Source organism: Macrosteles quadrilineatus, unplaced genomic scaffold (genome assembly GCF_028750875.1).
Source record: "Macrosteles quadrilineatus isolate MER2022 unplaced genomic scaffold, UCM_ALF_1.0 Scaffold_7__1_contigs__length_78375512, whole genome shotgun sequence".
Taxonomy (NCBI): Eukaryota; Metazoa; Arthropoda; class Insecta; order Hemiptera; family Cicadellidae; genus Macrosteles; species Macrosteles quadrilineatus.
The window spans coordinates 61,506,647-61,531,120 of NW_026542600.1; the positions used below are offsets into that span (position 1 = coordinate 61,506,647).

At 34.9% G+C, this 24,474-nt stretch overlaps 1 protein-coding gene across 5 annotated transcripts in view; it reads right to left on the reverse strand.

Annotated features, from left to right (window-relative positions):
* The window catches only part of LOC128997846 (glutamate-gated chloride channel-like), a 323,407-nt gene that overhangs the window by 94,930 nt on the left and 204,003 nt on the right, over nt 1-24,474 (reverse strand). For all 5 annotated transcript variants that reach the window (XM_054423605.1, XM_054423606.1, XM_054423604.1 and 2 more), the window contains exon 5: nt 17,834-17,929. In XM_054423605.1, coding sequence (XP_054279580.1) covers nt 17,834-17,919 — 86 coding nt within the window. In that variant the 5' untranslated portion in view covers nt 17,920-17,929. The remainder of the gene's footprint in view (nt 1-17,833; nt 17,930-24,474) is intronic.

Consider the following 24,474-nt stretch of genomic DNA (forward strand, 5'->3'; position numbering starts at 1 on the left):
GGGGTACTTTAGTGAAAACATCCGTGCCTTGCTACTCAGTGTGAGCATAGATATAAAACTCGCCTTTGGCTTTTGGTTGGGGGTAAATACAAATAGGCCATGGTGCAAGACCTACAATCGTGCCAAATTTCAGACATCCAGTTAATCTAGAAATGGGTAATCGTGATTTAGACTTATACACCTGTAAGAATAACATTGGGGGGGAGGGAGGATTTAATATTTCGGGGGGGGGGGGGGGGGTTGTAAATATTACCCTTAACTTAGGATCCCATACTACAATACTACCAAATTACAAGTCTCTAGCACGTTTCTAAACGATTCAGATGACCATAACAAAGTCATCAAATTCCAATGTTATTCCCTATAAGAATGACACGGGGCTCGTAAAAACTTTCAAATTTTGACATTAAAATTAAGTTTTAGGGGTCAAGGAGAAATGTAACGAAAAAACATGTAATGTGTAAAATTTTAAGTTAAGTAAGGAAAATACAAAGCAATAATAATGTTTGCGAAAAGAAATTATTTAAGTATGAAAAAGTAGTGAAAACTGGTAAACATTTGAAAGAAATTTACCAAATTTTGAAAGTAGGGCGTTTTTTGAAGGTTAAGGAGTGCGATTTTCGGAAAACGCCTTGGGGTTATGTAGAAAATTATAGACTACCAGAATGAGCCCACGACGGGCGACGTCGTGGATTCGAATCCTGGTACCTGCCACTTTAATTGGTAGATTTCTCTCTTGTAATATACCGGCTCACCCCTTCTGATTTGTTTGATACGTTCCACGCACATTCCCAAGGACGGGCCAGTGTCCAAAAAATACCCTCGCCGCAGAAAACCTGCAGACTAAGCGAATTTCCATTAGCTTGATTTGAGTTTCAATTAAATCTATTTAAAAAAACATTAGGTTTAACGAGTACCTAAGTTTGCTGCTACAGGGACGCTAATAAAGTGTGTTTTAGTAAAATATTAATAGCTTAGTATAAAATCTGTTAATTACATTTGCCAAGTGTGATCAAAATATATCCATAAACAAGCAAACTACAACGTTTGCTTATTCTCCATAGAAATGACATGGAAATTTTAAATTCAGAATTTTTTAATTTTCTCCGTAAAAAAGGAAATTTACACTACAATATACTAAATTATTTGTTATTAAATTCATCAAAATAGTTTGGAGAGGGATAGGAAAATTTAATTCTTTGAGGGGACCCCAATTTGGGGATCATACTGGTTCACGAACTCGATCGAATAAACATACGTTCAAGTTTGTACAAAATTCGTCGAAATTGATTTTTGCCTAAATGATCGTGCTAACGGACAGACACATAAATGTATACATATATAGCCAAATATTTCAAAGTTGTTTATTTGGTAATATCTGTGCATTTGAAAGGATAATGATTTTGGCCCTGGGGACATCAAAACGAAAAAAAATCGGTCCCGAGCCCCAGGTCTTGCCATGAGACCTACGGTAATACATATAGTAGCTTAGTCCCAATGTGGTAAATTAGCTAAAAGAGGTACCCACCCTTTAAAAATACAATCCAAAGAGTCTTCAACGTTTCCTCGACATCAAGAAATATGCCACTTAAACGCGCATATTTAGTCTAGGTAGTTGTGATTTGCAAATGCCACTTAACTGCTTACAAGATAAAAGCCACTAGCAAGAAATATGAAATATTTCACCATAAATTGTGAAGAAAACTAAAATCGGTAAACCTAATCAGGACAAAATTAACAAAAATATAATTGGCTGAAAGTTATGCAGATACTGTAAATGCATTCTAAACACTGTTTGCAAATAACAATTTTGAATGAACCTTGATTTCTTTAAGATAAAAACACCCTGTTATTAACGATTTCATGCTACCTGAATTTGTTTACACGCTTATCTTCAGTCCATATTACCATTTACTAATTATTATCGGTCCATATTACTAATTTTGGAAAAGGTAGACATAAAATGCGAACTTACATTACGGTGAAAACGTACACTAGAGTTGACTTTCAACCACCTAAATAATATAAAAATAATTTTAAACATTATTTTAATGAAAAAATAACTATTGTTTTACTACTGTATATACGAGGGGTGTTCAATGAAGACTGACAGTACTCTTTCAATACCTTTAATATAAAAGTTTAGACTTTAACATTTGTATCTCCTTCTAAGTAGTCGCAATTCAAAGCCAAACCACTAACTGTTCCAGCGCCTCTGCCACTCCTTGAAGACGTGTTCAAAGCCCTCCTTAGACAGAACCTTCAAAATATCCTCTAAAGCCTTAACAGCCGTTCTAGCAGTTGGGAAACTTTACTAAAATGTAGTACCCCCCCCCCCTCATTAATTGTCTGACCCTGTGGTACAGTATGGGTATACAACATACCTCCATAATCAAAGAACGTAATAGCTTCCAACTCACATGATTCCCATCCATTTTAAAGGTCGTTATGTTACCTGAAACAGGTTCTTTCACTCGTTTTATCACTCCCAAAAGCAATTTTCTAAGTCGCTGTAAGTATCTGTAGCATTTTTCCTCAGTTTTACACAAAACGTTATTGCATATCTTTGCTCACAAAAATCTGCCGTAGTAAACTTTGGAGACAAAAATTTGCAGCTGTATATTTATCGGTTGCCTTGACAACAGTACGTATGCCATAAGGTTAACAGCTGATTTGGTATGTTGCCAATACTTCAATGTTTTATACCAACTTGAAAAAAGCTAATTATTGTACTTCGTTTGTCTACATGTTCGCTACTGTCAGTCTTTATTGAACACCCCTCGTATATGTAGCCCACTAATTAAACATGAACATAGTATTCCGAATAACACATGTAACCTAAAATTTCATAAAGAATGTTTCTAAATAAGTTAGAAACGAGTCTGCGAAGCATTGAATAGGAATTGTGCAAACAAATTTAACCATTTATCGAAAATGATTGTGCATTTATAAGGAATTTGTAAAATTATCAAACTTATTATAAGATATATCTCATAGATTGTGAGATATCTTATAATTAGCTTGATTAATTACCTTCTATATGTGGCTGAACTTGAATAAATGATAAATATAAAATTATTCTTCGTATCAAAATAGTACTGTACCTTACACCCCTGTGAATACAGATTCAACAAATGATGCTCGTTGGTCTTTTATTCCCAAATGGATAAATGGTTGGATTTGAACTCCTAGATGGCGGCAAATTCTATTACGCTATTCCACAATGTCTCCTTCGTTTATAATATGACGTGTTTCCTCATTTGTTGAAGTTTATACTATCTGCTCAATATAGTTAAAAGGCCAAAAAGTTTTTACCCACTTTAAAAATATTTCCTTGCGAAAATAGGTTAAACATTCATGAGAAGTTACATAAATAATATGGTAAAAACGATTATTATTTTACAATAGCAAAATACCCATTATGGAGCAATCGCATTGAAAACATCGATTCCATAACCAAGTGGTGAAAGTAAATTCGTACCCTGAAATCGTCTTGACGAGACATGCAAGTTTGCTGCATCGCCCCGCCACCCTCCACCACTCACCCCTTGGCACGTTCTGAACCTTGTCAAGCATAAACTTCAGCTCATGCATAAATATTATCTAATTAGAACGTTATACATGTCACGTGTAAGGATATGAATAGATGACGAAGATTGTAAAATGTTTTACCTACGATCGTTTTTTAGAGTAGCCGTTTCAGTTCAGTTCTTAGGATTGAAAAGTGTCCCATAACAGCATTGTTTACTTTTATAACAGCATAGGTAATAATTCTGAGCAATTACTTGGTCAACCCCAGTTTTTTCATACTTTACTACGGTCATCAGGATGTTCTTATAAAACAAGAAACATATAATTTAAGCCCCGCAAGGCCATCGTACAGGTTGCAGAGTGATAAGAACTTTCAAATTCCAAGCGATAAAGTGGCTTGCAGGAGACGTGCGGAAGGCCAGTTGTGACAGTACTGTTAAGGCAATGGCTAGTGGTTCCTCCGATAATCCTTTTTTATGTGACGGGTGAAACACGTTACTTAGTTTCACGGTTTTAAGTGAAGATCAGGAAAAGTTAACACGTTTTTTGTACGAACACAGCGTTTTGCAACGTACCAAAGTGTGTCCACAATGTGGCGGGTCGATGACGTTAAATGAAGAAAAACACATGTTTAACTGTTGGAATATAATCGAGTCTACACCATTTGTTTCGGGCTATTGTTGAAGTTATATTGTTGAAGTTTACAACGGGGGGCCTTCGCAACAGAACACTGATCCAGTTGCAGCTGACTCGGATGTCGGATGAGGACGAAGAACCCGGCGATTACTGAGGTAATTTCTATTTGTATATAACATATATTAACTTTCTCGGGCTGAATTATGTTTTTTTAGTTTCACATACATCTCTAAAGCCAGTTGCGACAGTACCGTTATGTTTGGTTAGGTTAGGTTAGGTAAGGTTAGGTTAATTCATAACCTAACTTAACCTAACCTAACCTAACTTAACCTTGCGGGGCTTAAATTATATGTTTCTTGTTTTCTAAGAACATCCTGATGACCGTAGTAAAGTATGAAAATATTGGGGTTGACCAAGTAATTGCTCAGAATTACCACAGCGTAGTTTCAACAACACGGATAACGGACCAATAAGGTTCAAGAATTGAGAGAGAAGTAGAACTGTAATGGTTTGAACTTCAACTAATCAGCTGTTCAGGTCAATTGTTGAGTTTTGCAATTTGGATTTGGTACAATGTTTCGTTGCATCACTGTCAGTGGCAATGAGAGATTATAAACGAAAACATAACCTCTCTTAGAAGTTATGAGTAGCAATTTTTAGTAATTAAAACAATGTCGTAGGTAAAGTAGTGTACGCAACTCGCGTAAATATTGTTATCGACACTCGTAGAAGTTTTTAAGGCACTCGCCTTAAAATACCTTTAAATGCCTTAAAATGGTTGGAGGTTACTCGTACCTTTAATTTTCTACTCGTGTCGTTAACACTATCTTTACGCAATCGTTGCGTAAACTACTATATTGTAACATTTTTATTTTTAATATTCAAGAGCAACTTACATAATCCGGGTGCTTTAAAATGAATATTGGGGTTTTAACAATGTATAACCTTTATTACTTAACTTACTGGTATAAATGATACATCAAATTAAAAAGCAACTCAAAGAGTTTTACAGATCCTACATAAATGTGAACACCATTCGTTACACGGCACACGTAAATACGATAGTTTACTATGGCTATTGTCTTCATTGGAAACGGGGGTTTCCACATTTTTTTTTTTAGTTTGGAGGCAAATTTTGGCTGCCTTTATTTAGTATTTTCAAGAAATACATAATCGTAATTTGTAGGAAGTTTTATTTCCTTTCAGAATATTACCTTCCACTTTGGTCAGTTACCTCTACATTTTAAAGTTATTTGCAAAAATGTTAAGGGACCTCCGAGTTTGTAGAGGTGAAAAAATGCTGAGTTGGAGATTTTTTGACTTTGTACGACTAAATCTACAGTTCTACTGGATCGATTTTCTTTATTATGTGTCGTTGGAAGGCTTAAACTCCTTGAGTTGCTTTTTCTTTTGATTTGCCATTTATAGCGGCAAGTTTAATGCAATAAAAGGTGTAAAGCGTTATAACCTTGATATTCATTTTAAAATACACGGTATTTAGTTAGCCATTTGATTAGGCTATGGAGTGGAAGTTACATAAATCTATGTTGAATATCTATATTTATTAAGCCAAAACTCTCTCTAACCCACTTCGTCACTTACTACTGCATTTAAATGTATGATTACAGTGAACTAATGTAAACACAGGTTTATACAATTATACAAGAGAGTGTTAAAGATATTTCAAATCTTGTACCACTAAAGATTGTTTGACATATATTTTCATATATTCATGAAAATCCATATTATTATAATTTTTGTATAGTAACAAGTTGGTTGATAGTTAGTTTAAGTAAATTTTACTTGGCTAATGCATGATTATTATTAATCTAGCTAAATAAATGAGTTATTGAGTTATATTTAAATTTAAAATTGTGAAATTTATACGTAAATATAAGTTCAAATCCGCAAAATGGGCCTAAAATAGTAAACTGTCAACAAAACTCAGGTAACACCTTACGATTTCAAGTTTGGTCCGCTTATACCTTTATTGAACTCAAATGACATGAATACAACAACAAAATATTATCTTAATAGATTACCATGCAATACATTGTTAAACCACTTATTTATAATAGCTGTATTAATTAATCTCATTAAATTAATCGTATATTTGGGTTAATCAACACAACCAGATGTAATCAGTTATATCGCACGGCAATAGTAGCTCGAACAAGGTTATGTAGTGTTTGATTATATTGGCAGCCCTGAGTGTGTTTCGCTGCACATCGTGTGTATGCGTTAATGCATCCATATTCGACCCTGTGATACAACTAGCTTGATATATTTATGGAGTTTTCAATGTATAGAACGATCCGGGAAGTTTTTAACCGTTTATTTTTTGACTTTGAGACGTATATGCACCTAAATAAACGTCTTAACACAAATATATTTCTAAGTTGTTCAGAATGTCTTTATAAAGGACCTTAAACACGATACTGATGATCAAAAAGTTCAGATGTTATTGATCTTTGTAAATGTAATGGAGTAGTGTAGTTGAGTAGTGTCATGGCGGATGGTCTCAGTGATCCAAATTGTGGCTCTTGCTTTAAAATAGTAAAAAGTAATAGTAATGGTCTTTTTTGTGACGGTTTTTGCCGCAAATGGTATCATATCGCCTGTGTAAATGTAAACAAAAATGATTATGACTTCTTGTGTCAGTTGGAAGATCGCTGCAAGCGGTTTTGTGAGTCATGCGATTCTAACCTAAAACGACTGCAGAAACGTATTTGTAATATTGATGAGTTTCTTAATTTAAATTCTATCGTGGAAAACTTAGTACATCTTGTCAAAGGAGTTGTTGATGATAACTCGCAGCTAAATAAAAAGCTCGACAGGTTAATGGACTCACAGAGGCTGGTAATAAGCCTATGCCTAAGATAGGAACAAAGACTTCACTTGAAACTGTAAATGGCCTAACCTTAAAAGTTGTGGAGAAAAAATCCTGGCTATTTGTCTCAAGAGTACAGCCAGATGTTAATGTTGAATCCTTTTCGGACTTTATGAAAAAGGGTGGTATAGAAGACGTTGTGTGTGAAAAACTATCTACGAGGTATCCCTCGTATGCCTCTTTTAAGGTAGGTGTCTCATCCAGTGACTACGATAAGGTATGGAAGGCTGACTTCTGGCCCAAAGGGACCTTTGTGAGTCAATTTATTCCAAAACGGCCTATTAGTTCTAACACAAAGACTTTTTTAGGGAATCAAAACCAATAAAATCGGGGGCCTTTGGTGATTCTCACAAACTCTTATTCTGTAATATACGTAGCCTTGACAAGAAATCTGATGAACTTGAAGTTGCTTTGGTGAGTAATCCACACGACTTCATCTGCTTATCTGAACATTGGTTGAGTGAAGTTAGTCTAGGTGTTAAGCGGATTAAAGGCTTTTCCCCTGTTAGTTCCTTTTGTCGCTCAGATCATAAAGGAGGTGGAGTTGCGCTGTATGTGTCTGATCAACTCTTAAATAGTGTTAAGGTTATTGACGTTACACAATTTTGCCTTGAAATGCATCATGAGTTTGCATGTGTAGCACTTGTAGCGCCTGCTTGTTGTAGGTGTTTACCGACCTCCAGCTGGCAATATGGATGCTTTTATCTCTGCCTTGGAAATGCTTGTCCTTAGCCTTGCAAACTTAAGGAGTAAGTATAACCTCATTGTGGGAGGTGATTTTAACATTGATGTGCTGGACCTTGCAAATCCTAGGACTGTGCGGTTTTGTGATGTTTTAAGATCTTTAAACCTGTATTGCACAAATTTTCAACCTACTAGGTATGATGCATGCTTAGATAATGTAGCCACAGACTTGAGTCATGGACGCTTTGGAGTTGACGTGCTTTCCTGGGCGGTAAGTGATCATGATCCTGTATCTTTTGCTGTTTCTAGGGTTCAAGAAGACAATTTCTCTCCATTAGAGAAACAAACTATTGTTGCACCCTTAACTCAAGCAAGAGTGTTTGATTTTACTGAGCAATTCAGCCGGGTGAACTGGCACAATTTGTTGACGTACTCAGATGCTGAGAAAAACTTTAATACATTCTTTAATGCATTTTTAAATATTTTAAACCTTTGTTTTCCTGTAAAGTGTGTTGTTAAACCCCAAGTAAGCCAAAAGAAGAAGTCTAATTCTCAGTGGATCACCCCTGAAATCTTAGCAAAGAAAAAGTGGGTGATCACGGCTTATGATGTGTATAAAGTAAAAAGAACACAGCAAGCAAAGACTACTTATAACAACTTGAAAAAGGAGTATAGACTAGAACTGCAGGCAGCTAAGCAGAACTTCGTTCCCAGACCAAGCCCTTAACTACCAGGTCGACTAACGTTTCTCCGGATACGTTTAATAACTTCTTCCTAGTCTCTGTCCAAGCGGTAAGAGATGACTTTGGTACTCCAGAGGTTACTGCAGTTTCAGCTGATGAGCCAATCTCCCCAGGTGCAGACCCAACTTAAATGGAGGCTAGTGGGGTGTGATGACGTCATAAATGTGGTCCGTAGTATGAAAAATACTAAGAGTAAGGATGTTCATAATATCTCTAGTGAATTCTTAAAATGCATTATTACTACCACTGCCTGGCCTTTAACGTATTGTTTTAATCATTGTGTGTTACAAGGTGTTTTTCCAGCTTGCCTGAAGAAATCGAAGGTCGTGCCTGTCTATAAGAAAGGTGTGTGGGACGAGCCCGGGAGTTTCAGGCCTATCTCTCTTGTTCCAATCCTGTCTAAAGTGTTCGAGTCCTTGTTGAAAACACAGTTGTGTTCACATTTTGAAGTCAACGGGTTGTTCTCTGCCTCCCAGTATGGTTTCCGGGCCGGTCTATCCACTGTGGATGCGGTGGACAGCCTGATTCAGCATGTCTTGAACTCCTTTGAGTCGGGTGGCTTTGCTGGGGCCACCTTGTGTGACCTCAGTAAGGCTTTCGATACTGTGGATCATGACGTGCTGCTCTGTAAGTTAAATCATTACGGAATCGGAGGTGTCGAACTGCAACTGCTCCGGTCATACTTGGGGGGACGTGAGCAGCTGGTTGTTGTGAATGGCCAGTGCCAGTGCTCTCGGTCTCGTCCTGTTGCCCATGGTGTTCCGCAGGGGTCTGTCCTCGGGCCTCTGCTATTTATAATAATGATGAATGATTTGCCCAGTCATGTTGAAGGTGGTGTGGTCTGTTATGCAGATGACACTACACTGGTTCATAGCTCAAAAAATTTTCAAAATCTTGAGGAACTCATGGAGCAATCCCTTGTACAGGCCTCGGTTTGGTTCCATGCTAACTTTTTGTCTCTCAATGAAACCAAAACACAATCTTTGGTCTTTACGCTGAAAAACATTAAACAAGATGTGACCTCTGTTAAGCTCCTGGGTATTTGCATTGATACAAAACTGACTTGGAGCCCTCATATAACCTTGGTTTGCAGTAAACTTTCCAGAGTTATCTTCCTTTTGAGAAGTCTAAGTAGTTGTCTAAATAAAAACTGTTTAAAAAAAGCCTATGTAGCTTTTTTCAAGGAGTTCTTTTGTATGGACTCAGACTCTGGGGTGGGTCTGCTGAAATTAATGAGGTATTGCTAATACAAAAAAGAGCTGTAAGAATCCTAGCAAACGCTGAGTATGATGCCCCTTGCAGACCTCTCTTTGTAAATGAGGAAATCATGACTGTATGTAGTTTGTATGTTTTTGTTTCAGTTGTGCATGTAAAAAATGATCTCCAGTCACTTAGTCGTAGGGGTGATTATCATATGTACAATACCAGAAATAAGAACAATATTGATGTACCTTATGTTAGGTTAAGCAAAACAAAAAGAAATTCCAGTCAGTTAAGCATAAGGGTTCTTAACCACATTTCTTGTACGGCTTGGAACCAAACCAACAGAAAATTCAAAAACAATCTCCGGGCACTTTTATTGGCTTTCCCACTCTATAAAACCAGCGATTTCTTCGACATTCCCAAGGAGACTGTGAGAGAGTTTTTCCTATGTACGTAAGTAACAGATTGTTTTGTTTTGTCTTGACAGTAGTTTTGTGCATGGTTTGTTTTTGGTTTTGTTTGCTGTGTGATTTTTGCATTTTAGTTCTAGTTTTTATGAAAATTGTATATTGTTATTTGTTCTGACGATGCCTATTGCATTTCATGCCTAATGGAAAATAAAGCATTTCATTTCATTTCATTTCATTTGATGTAAGGTGTAATGTATTAAGTATAATACCAATTTGACCGTTGGAAGGTTAAAAGAACTACAAATAAAAATATGACTTTTACCTATATTTTTTTACTATTGGTTGGCCTAAAGATTGCTTATACAATCTTTAAAAAGTTTAACTCGTCAGCGGCATTTTGGAGACCATTTAGCCAGCAATAATCAGTACATAAAATTACTTTGTAAGTGAAACGAAATTAATAACTTAGTCTAAAATTCACAGAAGAGGCAAAAGCGTTTACTTCAACACTATAAACTAACTAGTAGTTGATTTTCAAAAACAATTAATGTAGAGTTATGAGAAATTGTTTGTTCTAGTTATTGCTACATTTAACACGGTAATGTCTGTCTCGGCACCTAATTGGCTGTAATGGAAGTCAACAATGAAAGAGAGTCCTTGGGGAGCCAATCATCCGACAGCTACCACAATGGTATTGATGACGTTAACCACCAACCACAGCCCCCGATAATCCCACTTGATCGCGGTCGCGAATCTAGAGATTATACCAAGGTGCAATACAACGATAGTATCGCTTAATCAAGTAGGCAAGATAACTTCTACAGCACCATAAGTAGCTCAACTATTATCATATAATTCACAATTGTTATTAAAATCTACAAAAACATAAAATTCATAAAACACAAAAACATTCATAACAAAAAGTAAAGTCAACAAGCTACCAGTAATTTCTATGTTCTAGTTCATCAATATTTTCTTAATCTAACATAATGACTACGTACAGACTTTATGTATTTCATACAACTTATTTATGTAAAACACTAATGCAAACATGTTTTAGTAGTATATGAAAAATACACACATTTTGACAGAAATAGAAAATTGCCACTAATCCTCACTTCCATTTTACATTTCCAATAAAGGATATAGAGAACGAAAGGTGTTTAAGGAACTTTTTAAACTTATCAATATTCCTTCATGCACTCAAGTAGCTAAAGTTTTATATATTTATTGAACAAAAAGCTAATATTTTCATTCAAATAATACAAAGAAACCCCCGTTTATAGTATTTTAGGTGGTCGAAGATTCAACCCTCATGTATAGTTTCGCCGTTAGGTAAGTTTACATTTTACGTTTAGCATTTTATTGCTGTAATTTATGTAAATTGTATGCCAACAATTTGTAATATTACATAGACTGAAGATATGCACGTATTCAAATTCAGGTAGTATGATATAGTTAATAGCAGGTTGGGCTAATCTTAAACAATGCAGTTTTATAAATTAAGTTTTATTTAAAATTAAAAGATACAGTATGATTTACAAACAGTGTTTCAGATGCATCGATCTGAACAACTTTTAGCCAATTATAATATTTTATTTTCGACCTAATAAGGTTTATCGATTAAAAAGTAATCTCTATCTGTAGTGAAAAAATATCTTCCACTTATTTGTTGTGAGTGGTTGTTAGAAGTTCTAACTTATCATCAGTCGAGCGACCCTTGTAAATATCACAACTACCTGCACTAAATATACGCGTTTAAGTGACACATTTCTTGAAGTCAAGGAAACGTTAAAACACTTTTTGATTGTAATTTTTATGAGGTTGGTGGCGTCTTTTAACCTTGCATTTGCCCGTCGACATTGGCCTTATTGGAAACTATCTGGATAGTTGTTATACTCGACGATCCTTGGATATGATTCCCAAGTGGACCTACTTGCATATGTTATTGGTCTATTAATTAATTATGCTATCCAATTGAAGACCCATGTTGTTAGTAACAACTGAGAATGAGGATTATTTACAGATAAGAGCAATGAATGAAATCTATACTATAATATGAGTAAAGTTTGCACACAATTATTTAAAAAAACTGCTCTTACGATTTCCCTAACATGTTAGAAATATCTTAGTTGTAGGCTAAAAACGATATCCATGGTACCCACTGTTCTGAAAAAATTAGTTTTCCGTTAAAACTTAAAATAACATTTTATTGTTTTTAACATTAGTCTTATGGACTGTCAAATAGCCATGCCAGTAGCCATGACTCCAGCAACCACCAGTACTGCGGGCTCGGACACTGTTTGGTAGGCGTAGGTGCTGCCTGACGCTGCACTCGGGCGAGCCGCATCCTATATACCTCCTTGAGAACGTCTGCCCATACCTCCGCACCGTACAAGAGTACGGACTGGACCGAAGACATTAACAGCCTTCTACGACTGGACTGAGGCCCTCCGACATTGGCCATCAACCGGCTAAGAGAGGAAACCACCCTAGCGGCCTTGTCTGCTGTACGGAAGATCTGATCCCGCCAGCTAAGCTTGCTGTCCACTATGACCCCAAGGTAATTGGCGGAACGAACGTTTTGGGCCTCGACGGCCCCCACCCTCAACCAGGAACACAAATCTACAACAACATAACTGATGGTGTCAATCAGTTTTTTGGTCAAAATCACGATCTCAAAGCAAGCGAGAGACCGTGGTCTGCCATCCATGCGTTTATGGTACGCATAAATCGGTTCAGCTTTAGCTGAGCCGGCTCAACACTAAGTGCAGCTAGCAAAACTGCGACGTCGTCTACGTACCCTCCAAAACAGTTTCCTCAGGCATTTCAGACCTCAGATGGCTGTCATAAGCGAAATTCTAGAGGTCTGTGCCGAGTATGGAACCTTAGGTGGCACCAGAAGTGTCACTCTTCGTCCGCGGGCCTTCCGTAATTTCATTAATGAGGAGGCGGAACCGGAGATAATCCTCTTTGATGCACATGAGGTATGCCGGAACGTGGAAGGTGCTCTGCAGAGCATCCAGCATATCACACCACCTCGCGGAATTAAATGCGTTTCGCACATCGAGTGTTACGAGCAGCACAACCCTACAAGAGTGGTTAAAATCCTCAGCTCTCATTACGGCTTGCTTCACCTCCTCAATAGCGTCAAACGTTGATGTCCCCATCCTGAAACCCCTTCGACTAGGCAGGCGTTGTACATATGCTCAAAAGGATCAAGAGGGTTGGTAGTCAAAACCTTCTTGATGACTTCGCCGGGTACCCCATCGGGTCCAGCAGCCTTATTGTTCTTCAGGGATAGGAAGGCCGCCTCCATCTCTTCAGGGCTGAAAAGTGGGACATCGGCCACCCTTCCGAAATCCCGCAGTGGGCGCAACGTGTGAGCCGGGAAAAAGGGACTCGACTATCCTCTCCATAGTGACCTAATAAAATGAGTTTTCTACATATTTTAGATAGTGTTATATAACTATTATAGTTTTAATAAAAATCAATATCTGTTGTATATTTTAAAATATGTATGCTTTATATTGTAAACCTCTAAAGCAAATTAAACACCAACGAAAATTGCTCGGTCCCCTGGTACCTAAACAAAAATAATACAAAGCTTGAGTTCTAAAATAATACAAATCGTTCTGTCCCTGATGTTTTCAATGAACCCTTTTCTCCATTTAGGTAAATGCCAGCTTACAATAGTCCAATCCTGATTATACTAAGGATACATAACGCCTATATACATTTGTGTCCCACGAATATTTACACTAAAACAAATCCTAGTCATGAATTTGATTAATTTAACTCAATGATTTATTTAATAATATGCATGGTGAATGTTTTACTATTTAGGGCATCTGAAAACATATAAGAAAAACCAGAGTACAAGTTTTTATATTATTCTTGAATAATATGCATCACAGTAGGCCTATCAATGTGATGGATATGTGAGAATTGACAAAGTTAAATAGATAAAATGCAATTATATTTCTTGAATTAATTTAAATATTTTATTCAGTAAAAGAATCAGATGTGATTTATTTATTGCTTTTATATCATCGCCTTTACTTAATTGTTTGATCGTTTCCGAATAATGATTTTACCGTTGCATAATTTTTGTTTCTAATTATACATATGAATGATCTCTGACATTATTTTATCTTCCATACGAATTTAGAAAAAATGATACTGTGACCTTGACCTTACTGTCTAAATTTGGACAAGTAGAAAATAATACTTCTTAAATAGTAATATTACTAAAACTTTATCGCGGGAAATATACAATTATTACGTCACTTTACCTAAAGATTAACCTTGGCTGCTATCACCAAAGTTTACGATACACTGCACACAATCAGTTAAATGCATTAAAACCGTAATGGTAAAATGTAATCCGATACAGGATTGAACCTAGCATGGCTGAGTCTCAGTGAAAATGTAATTGAATCTGTTTATGCAGGCTTGCATGGCGCGCTGTTGATATGCACGATAGCCCCGACTGTTGTGACATTGCAGTATTAACCTCTGTGCCACCACCACCACCGCCACACGACACTTACAAATCTCGTATTACACTGGGTTTTGTTTAGGTTGAGTGCGTCATAAGGCACTACGATATCAACGGTAAACCAGCTATGTAACGTAATACTAGTGAAATACATTCAACAAGTTGAAATATAACTCTGTTTATTTTGTAGTAACTGTACAAGTATAAAACAGCAATAATGAATTGTTTTCAACTAATTTTGCGATGTATTAATTTGTAGAAAAAACGTATCGCTATTAGTAGCATACTTGTTATACAGATATACTTGTAATAATATTACTTACTTAATATTAATTGAATATTACTTCAAGTTGGCTTAAATTGCTTCAAAAATTGTCTTTTTTTAACTTAAGTCTTATAAAGTTTTTGTCATATTTATGTATTGGTTTGACCGTTGGTATGAATAAATAAATAAATAAATAAATAAGTAATGCACTGGAGTATAAGTTCACATTTTTGTACATTTATTAACAATAGTTTTAAGTATTGTTTGTTCCAACTTTTTATGTTTGCTTTATTGGCAATGGTATGTATTCATAATTTTAATATTTATTGCAGGAATTCTCCGTTGGTTCGTTGTGTGGTTTATATTTAGTTATTTTCCGGCTTTAGCTGGGTTCGTGTACTAATCTTTTTATGTTTGAGTAAATTTCTTACCTGAGGATGGAATTCCAAATTCTGAAACTACACTAGGCCTGGATCTTGATAATTGTATTTTTACCAATCGTAATATAATCTGCATTATGGTTATTCATCTACCGTATGTTTACTTTGTAATTTGATTGACTGAGCTTTCGATATATAAACTGTAAGGGGAAACGTATTCTGATAACTTATTCCCTTGTCTGTGATTTGACCAAGTGCCATATAAATTACCAACATTAAATATACGATGATTTAACGGATCAGAATGGGAAAAAAACACCAAAATGTCTTATGGGTAATTCTTCTGACTGTTACATATACGAGCACATATAGTGTGCTAAATAAAAATTTTTATTTTAAGTTCTTCCACTTTTCGTATTGAAAAAACCATTACATAAAAGCCTTTGAACTGCATTTTGTCACTAGGACCATATAAAATAGCAGTGTTGAAAGCCTCCATTATTGACTCTGATACCCAGAATCAATTTGACCACACATGGCCTCGAGAGTGCACTACTGTGTCACGGAGTAAATCCCTTTTAATTACAGGTGACCAATCATCTACTCAGTAATATCATCACACTGATTAGTTCGATCATAAACTAGATCAAAGGGATTTACACGTGGCTTGATCAGTCTAATATTGAACGAAAACTCATGAAGCATTATGGAACGGATGGTTAATTAAAGTATCGGATTAGTATAAGTTTAGTCACAGGTTTTTGTTGTAATTAGTAATAATGTATAACCACGATGTAGAATTGTTTAATTTCATGTGATATTCTAGTAATGTAGTTAAACCACGAGGAAAAGTAACAAATCTTAAGAAGATAGGGCCTAGAAAATATAAAGTGAGTAATGAACACAAGGTAGGGATAATGAATTTTCAAAAGATACTATCGATTATACTCAATTGAATAATTAATGTTAAAATAGTTTATACAGATAATAATTTAATTACAGGGTGGCTCACAAAAAGGTCGCTATTATTGAATCGATTGCTATTTTTGAGACGCGTTGAACATTCTCCTACTTGAAACTCCTCAACTATACGTCAAACGCATATGTAAACCCTCGATTTCTTCTTGGTTCCAACCATTCGGAACAAAATGGCAAAACATCAAAATAATGGTGCATTTTTGTTTAAGTATTTTAATTTTCAAACCCTTTTCTAATCCATTGCTAATTTGTTGCAATGTTACAAGAGAACAAAATTAAAGTCATTGAAGAGATAGGATAGAGTTGAATCATAAATGAAATGAGTCTAAATCATAAACCTCCCTTCAAGCTGACGCACAAAAGTGGTTATAGACTTTTTTAATCATGCCAACAAATTTTTTGCATGATTTTGTTATTATTTTACAGATTCTGTTCTAATTAATTAGAACCAAATGAGACTTGAGGGTATTTTTGTACGTATTTATTTACTATAACTGTGAATTTTATTGTAGCGTGTTCCATATGTCTATTAATATTAATAAAAAAGCAAACTCTCCGTGGGACACCCTGTACATAAACACATCTGTATATACCATATACGATTACAAATCTGTAAGCTAAATTAAGGAATCGATGCTTTGAATCATGATGGAAATTACGACGACAATAAATCACAAACAAACAGATCTAGCACAAACTTAAGACGAGATTCAAGTTCAAGAAGTAGAACAAGAAGTAGTGGAAGATCGATTACTATTGCATTCTTTTAAATTTCATTCTCCGCCAGTCCATCCAATAGACTATCCATGTCAAGTAGTTAGCATCTTAAAACACTCTTAAATGCTCAAGTTGCACAACAAATATAAAATAAATACACAGTCCTAAACTTGTAATATATTTATCGATATAAAGAAAATGTTGGCATCATAATTATTAGACCTAAAATTATAAAACATTACAAAAATCTGTTTATGTGAATTATTGTGGAGTTTTTCATTGTCTCGCCTTAAAATAGTTAAAATTTGACTCTCTCTGATTTTGAAGCTTTTGACCTCTTTTTGAGTTTTTTGGTGTACGCTCTTAAATATTTATTTCTGTGTTTAGTATTTTCCGTGTTTTATATTTCATTTTTCGTCGTGACATGATATCATGTTTGCTTTGCTAAGAGATTAAAATAAGAATATAAACAAAAAAGATTGAACTATTTGCCAAATAAGTGGGTCGAACGCCCTAAAATCACTTGTTTGCGCCCTATGAGCTCCGAAGGATAATATCAAACACAAGTATAACATAATAAAACTGTCATTTAAGATTATCAATAATATTTAAACTCAACGAAAACTGTTAAAAGCTGTACCCGAAACTGCTAGAACCTAGAAGTCAAGTTTACTAAGGTTCTGTGTTTCTGCGGTTAATTGTAACGCGTTTTGTCTTAGGCGGTCCTTGCTGTGCGTGTGTATGTGTCCACAGAACACTTAGAATAATTAAATATTCCTGTCGATTAATTCAGATAAATATCCTTAATAAACATCATTGATTATTCAAATACATGCCTGGTAAAATGGCCATATTAAAGTTACATAATACTCTTTGGAGTTGTAAGGGTACTCACATGTCAGCAGTAGGCGAGGAGGCGGAGATGAGTAGACACCACCCCAGACACACGGCGGCCGCTATCAGCCCTCCACTTCCGCCCATATTAGGACATCTGCAAAAGTATATACATTAGGAACATGTACAATACCAACCATCACAGAAAACATTAAAACCTGCAAAAATTTCTGTCGACCTATTTAATTTATATTCAAATAAGTCCGTGTTAAAGATACATTTATTCTTAGACTCAACCCAAATACAGTATGAATAAGTTGCTCAATAAGTTCTTAGATGTTTTTAGAGGATGAAATGTTGTAAACTACAGGGTTATTGGTACTCAGTGTGACAAAAATTTTATGGTGTCAGTGCAAAGTAAATGATGTGTGATGATGCATATAAAATGTTCCAAGTCTAAAAATTAGCTTCCCAAAGAAATATTTTTTTTTCAAAAATAACCATGCTTTTAAGCTTAATACAGCGATTTCTCAATTACCTGTATATGGATTTGAGTAGGTAATGTCATTTTCGTGTTCTACATTAAATTTTGAATAAGAATAATACAAAATGACAGAGGATCAGTTGTAAAAACTCCATTGTAAATAGATTCAAAGATAAAAATTAAAATGTTTGATAAAAATTTAAAAAACAATGGTCTATTGTATTTTTCACACCCTGTATACAAGAAAGTGTCAGAATATGTTAAAAACTGCGCCATTTTATAAGCATTCCAACCATATGCTACACTATTGAGGTTTAGATATTTTTTTGTTTGTTTTAGTGGTTTGAATACCAGAAAACAGGGAACTATTTTACTGTTTTTACTGTTCAAGCTGAATCAAAAATACAACTTTTGCTTAATACATGCCGACTTTCTATGTTTTAAATGTTAAAGACACCATGATTTGTAGTCTTCAAACCATTATAGCCTACATAAGCAGACTTAAACCTCAATAGTGTAGCATATCGTTGGAAAGCTTATAAAATGGCGCAGTTTTTAACATATTCCGACACTTTCTTGTATACAGGGTGTGAAAAATGCAATATACAATTGTTTTTAAAATTTTTATCAAATACTTTAATTTTTATCTTTGAATCTATTTACAATGGAGTTTTTATAACTGATCCTCCGTCATTTTCCATTATTCTTGTTCAAAATTTAATGTAGAACACGAAAATGACATTTTCTACTCAAATCCATATACAGGTAATTGAGAAATCGCTGTATTAAGTTTAAAACCATGGTTATTTTTGAAAAACATAAAATAATTTTTTGGGAAGCTAACTTTTAGACTTGGAACATTTTATATGCATCATCACACTTCATTTACTTTGCACTTACACCAAAAAGTTTTGTCACACTGAGTACCAATCACCCTGTATAATAGATTTATAAGTCCACCAAGAATTTCAAAATGGAGTTTAGATAGAAAAATAATTCAGTGTATTATATTATTGTTTAATAGATGCAGAGATATTCAAAGTGCCAAACATAGTAAGTAATTTCCAATGTTATTCACATTGACACTTGACTATGTAGATCACTTGTATATTCTTATAAACTAGTAAAATTCTGCGATTTTTTTTGTATGCAAACCACTAATTTTCGTGCTCCAAAACGCATAGCGTTGTTTAAATTGGGGGTGGGTCTGAATGTAAAGCGAACTGTTTCTGGATCGGGTGTCATGGTTACGATGGAAAGATTTACAATACCCCGGCTATTGATGAGGCATGTCCTTTTGGTTTGCCCCTTATATCGTCAACATCCATTGGTAGACTTGCGAATTCGCAGGAATGGTAGAATGATGGAGTCGTGGGTTCGTGGCCGTGGGGAGATATATTTCTGTGTCAGTTCCTGACGTGGTATGATGACGATGCGACGCTTCGTCGAAGTGGAAGCTGTGGCATATTGTTGTAGAGGTGATGATCAGTGGATATAATTCGCTTCTTCCGTTCATAGTGATTTGATTAAAGTGAGACTATAATTAATTGCCCTAAGGCTTCCCAAATTAAGGTCCAAAATCCTTTATGGTGCAAAGACACACGGTCAAAAAATTAAGCTCTGGTAAAGGTCCTACACTGTTCCTACTTGGCCTTGTGTGTCCTCGCTCTCCGTTAAACTGAGATAGATATCGTAAGACTTAATGATTTGATTTAGAGACGAAACCAATTTTACTTATGCTTTGGTATCTAAGATGTGATAGTTATTACAAACTTCAATGTACCTCGAGAAAACATCAATAGTAAAATAATAATAATAAGGAGACGAGATAGGATATATGTTTATGTGTATTACTTTTTTGCTTATTTTGACCCAAGGAATCCCTACTTAAGTAATATCCTCATCTTTTTTGAACTCCCTGGGTACAATGAAGCTCCCACTAAAAGCTGTCAAAATTGAAAAGAAATTCATTTTATGATAAAAATATTAACACCTAACTAGTAAAATATATACTCTTATACATTCTAATTAAGATTTATAGCACTCGTTTTCATTATATGTTGGCTTCAAATCACCTACGCTAGTGTAGGAATATTTGAAGAGATGAAGTGTAATGGGGACCGGAGTATGTCAGCAGAAGGGTGTTGATGTTATGGTTAGTATTTGTTGGTTTTGTTGATGGGACCGGAGAATATGGCTGCCGCCAGGCGCCGACGTTTCTTCATCTCTTTCCACATTCGTCATTACTGTACAAGGTTATACCTCAATTTCCCCCATTATTATTTACTTAAGTATTGATAATTAGTTTTGTCTGAAAATGAATTATAATGCATAAAAATATAAATATATGGAGATTAGAAACTGCTTTTTAAGTGGTAATAATCCACTGTAAACTACATTAAGTGATGTTTGATAATTTTTTATATTTTAATTTATCATATAATGATTTATTTTCGATATGTCTAATGGAATACACTCTGATCCAAGTAGAATTGTAAAAATAACACCATCCCAAACTGACAACTCTCTTACTGGTAAGTAGTTACCGAAGTTATGATGGTAAGACCAATACCTGCTACCACAGAGGTAACTTGATAACTTCCACGATAACTCTAGTAGGACTTATCAGATTTTAACGAAAGTTGAATCAAACTTGTTAAACTAATTTATAAGAAATAGTTAGCCAACTAATCTGATACGACTGTCAAATAGTATACGAAATACCCTCGTCACAAAAAAAGTGCAGACTAAGCGAATTTCCACTCGTGTGAATGGGTTTATAGTAAAAAAAAAATGCCTAAGGATGTCAGATGTGTTCTGTATTTAAATAACATAAGGTTTAACAAGTACCAAGTACTTACTTAAGTACTTGTTGTACCAAGTACTTGTTAAGGTTTAACAAGTACTTATTAGGTTTGCTGTAACAAGAAGGGAAAAGCGGTTTTGGTCAAATATATTGGCTAACTAACTGGTTGTGTAACTAGAGAGTGAAGTGGCACTTTTTTGCACGTTTGCACTCGTGTTATTTAGTACATTTTTCCTAGAGTTACTATAAAGCATATAAATAATTGGTCTTTCAAACACTGTACAACACGTTTTAAGGTTTGGTTAAATCCAAACACTGAACGAAATGGGAAACGCTGCACCAGCTGATCGTAGTCGTAATATCTTTAACTTTTACCAACTTATTTTCAAGCGTACGCGGATTACGTGCATGATAAAAGCACGCTGTTTTGTGTTGTTGGTTGGAATACTGGTATGCGCCAAAGTGTGCCAAATAAGGCTTTCTGTACTCTGTGCAAGGAAGCCCACTTTATCGGGTGACTATAGGAAAATATATTTTTTATCATAATATATAAATAAACAACTAAACTAAAACTATTTACTCATCAAAACGAATTGCAAACTATCTATAAACACTTTTGTACTGTTTTCTTTGTAACTGTTAAGTGTAAAACAATGCTTTAATAAACAAAAATAATTTTAAGCTAATTGTGATGGTTATAATGAAAATGGTTTTAAGAATAAAAATTAAAAAAAAAAAACACAATGTTTGAATACAATTAAACCCTATAACACCCATTTTTTATTACTCGGTATTGCTGGTTCACGAACTCGTTCGAGTTTATAGTCCAGGAGCTGAGGGGGGTTGAGCATGCGTGAAAGTAGTACGCAACGTTATTGCTGATTATTGTAATATGGACTGTGGTGATCAAAATTACGTATGTCGCCTATTTCAAAAGTGGTCGATAAAGTGGGGGGAAGGGGCAAACATAGCGGTTTGCGCTATGCGTTAAAATGCTGATAGTTCGAAAACGGTAAAAGATAGAACATCGGTTAAAACGTCGTTGGAATTTTAAAAATGTGGACAACAATAATGGTTATTGGGTCCGAGGTCGTATCTCTATAAATAAACAAGTTATTGTATAAAATATGTAAAAATGGACTTTTCGTGTAGTTTTTTAACCGAAAGTAGAATTAATTTGTGAGTGTCTCAAAGAAGTAATATCAAATATATTTGCTGATAGTTGTAATATGGACTGTGGTGATAAAAAATACGCATGTCGCCTACTTTTCAGGTGGTCGAGAACTTTGGGGAGGGGGGCAAAGATGGCGGAACGTGCTATGCATCGAGACGACTGTAGCTCGAGAACGGTACGAGATAGGACATCGGTTAAAAAGTAGTTTTAATCCAAAAAATATTACCAATAGAAAAGGTCATTGGGTAAAAAGTTGTATCTTAACTAATAAAAAAGTTATAACAATAATAAGTTTAACAAAATCTACATCGTACACCTATTTTGTTCGAAAATCGTATGGATTGTTGATAAATAATAGTGTAATTCCTTAATTACTCGGCTATATATTAACTAGATGAATTTTCTTATAAGAAATAAATATATTATTACGAATACATTTGGTTTAAAATGTAAAACACGGCCTCCAAACTACATATAATACTTGGGGTTTCGCCGAAATCAAATGCATAATACAGACTACCACTACAAATCCAATTTTAATTATTATAAAGTTGTAGGTTATTATAATAAGATTATGTAACAGATTCTTATTCAGTTATGCCAGTTATTCAGTTCTTATTAACAGTTGTGCCGATATTAGCAGCACTGCGCAGTAATTATGACGCAACCTATCGGACGAACCCCAAGGCGTTTGGAGGCCGTGTTTTACATTTTAAACCAAATGTATTCGTAATAATATAGTTTTTTCTTATAAGAAAATGCATCTAGTTAATATACAGCCGAGTAATTAAGGAATTACACTATTATTTATCAACAATCCATACGATTTTCGAACAAAATAGCTGTACGATGTAGATTTTGTTAAACTGATTATTGTTATAACTTTTTTATTAGTTAAGATACAACTTTTTACCCTGTGTTGATTTATTTCTAATATATAAGCACAAAATTTGTTATTATCAATTAAGTCATCCTGAGTTTAATGTTTTGTTTTGTATGCTGTAAAATGGAGATGTCCGTTGGAAATAAATAATAAATAATAATAATAATAATAATAATAATAGTGACCTTTTCTATTGGTAATATTTTTTGGATTAAAACTACGTTTTAACCGATGTCCTATCTCGTACCGCTCTCGAGCTACAGTCGTCTCGATGCATAGCGCGTTCCGCCATCTTTGCCCCCCTCCCCCCAAGTTCTCGACCACCTGAAAAGTAGGCGACATGCGTATTTTTTATCACCACAGTCCATATTACAACTATCAGCAAAGATATTTGATATTACTTCTTTTCGACACTCACAAATTAATTCTACTTTCGGTTAAAAAACTACACGAAAAGTCCATTTTTACATATTTTATACAATAACTTGTTTATTTATAGAGATACGACCTCGGACCCAATAACCATTATTGTTGTCCACATTTTTAAAATTCCAACGACGTTTTAACCGATGTTCTATCTTTTACCGTTTTCGAACTATCAGCATTTTAACGCATAGCGCAAACCGCTATGTTTGCCCCTTCCCCCCACTTTATCGACCACTTTTGAAATAGGCGACATACGTAATTTTGATCACCACAGTCCATATTACAATAATCAGCAATAACGTTGCGTACTACTTTCACGCATGCTCAACCCCCCTCAGCTCCTGGACTATTATCCAACTCTACACCTACTATAAGCAATGTTTTTTCCCTATAAAAAAGTTGTCTTAAATATCATTTTACTACGCCAAAGACAAACGATCTCGTACATTGCATTATTTCTATACTTGTTGGATCCTTGGTCCAAAAAGCAGTTGGTTGTTTTCCGTGTCACCCTTATGGAAATCTAATTTTTCGTCCTAATGCAACTCCTCACAGCACATTAATTGCACACGTTACAAGTTTTAAAAAGTTAAAAGCTATTTTATAATCAAAATCTCACCAAACCCAACTAATCATAGTCATTCCTTGATGATTAAATTCTTTGATACAATACACCCACTTACAAGGTAGTAGGAAGCAACTAGAACATTTCTTTGTCTGTAGGTTTGCTACGGTAGGGGTATAATTATTTATTTTAGTGATTATTTTTGAAATAATCACTATTACTTTACAGTTAGATTTTGAATTTTTGCATTACATTTCGTTTTTAATTCTTACTATATCATCTTAAAGTGAAATTTACAGTTAATTATTAAAGCATACTTAAAATCTGTTGTGTACCGGTGCACCATCAACCTCACCTAGGAGTT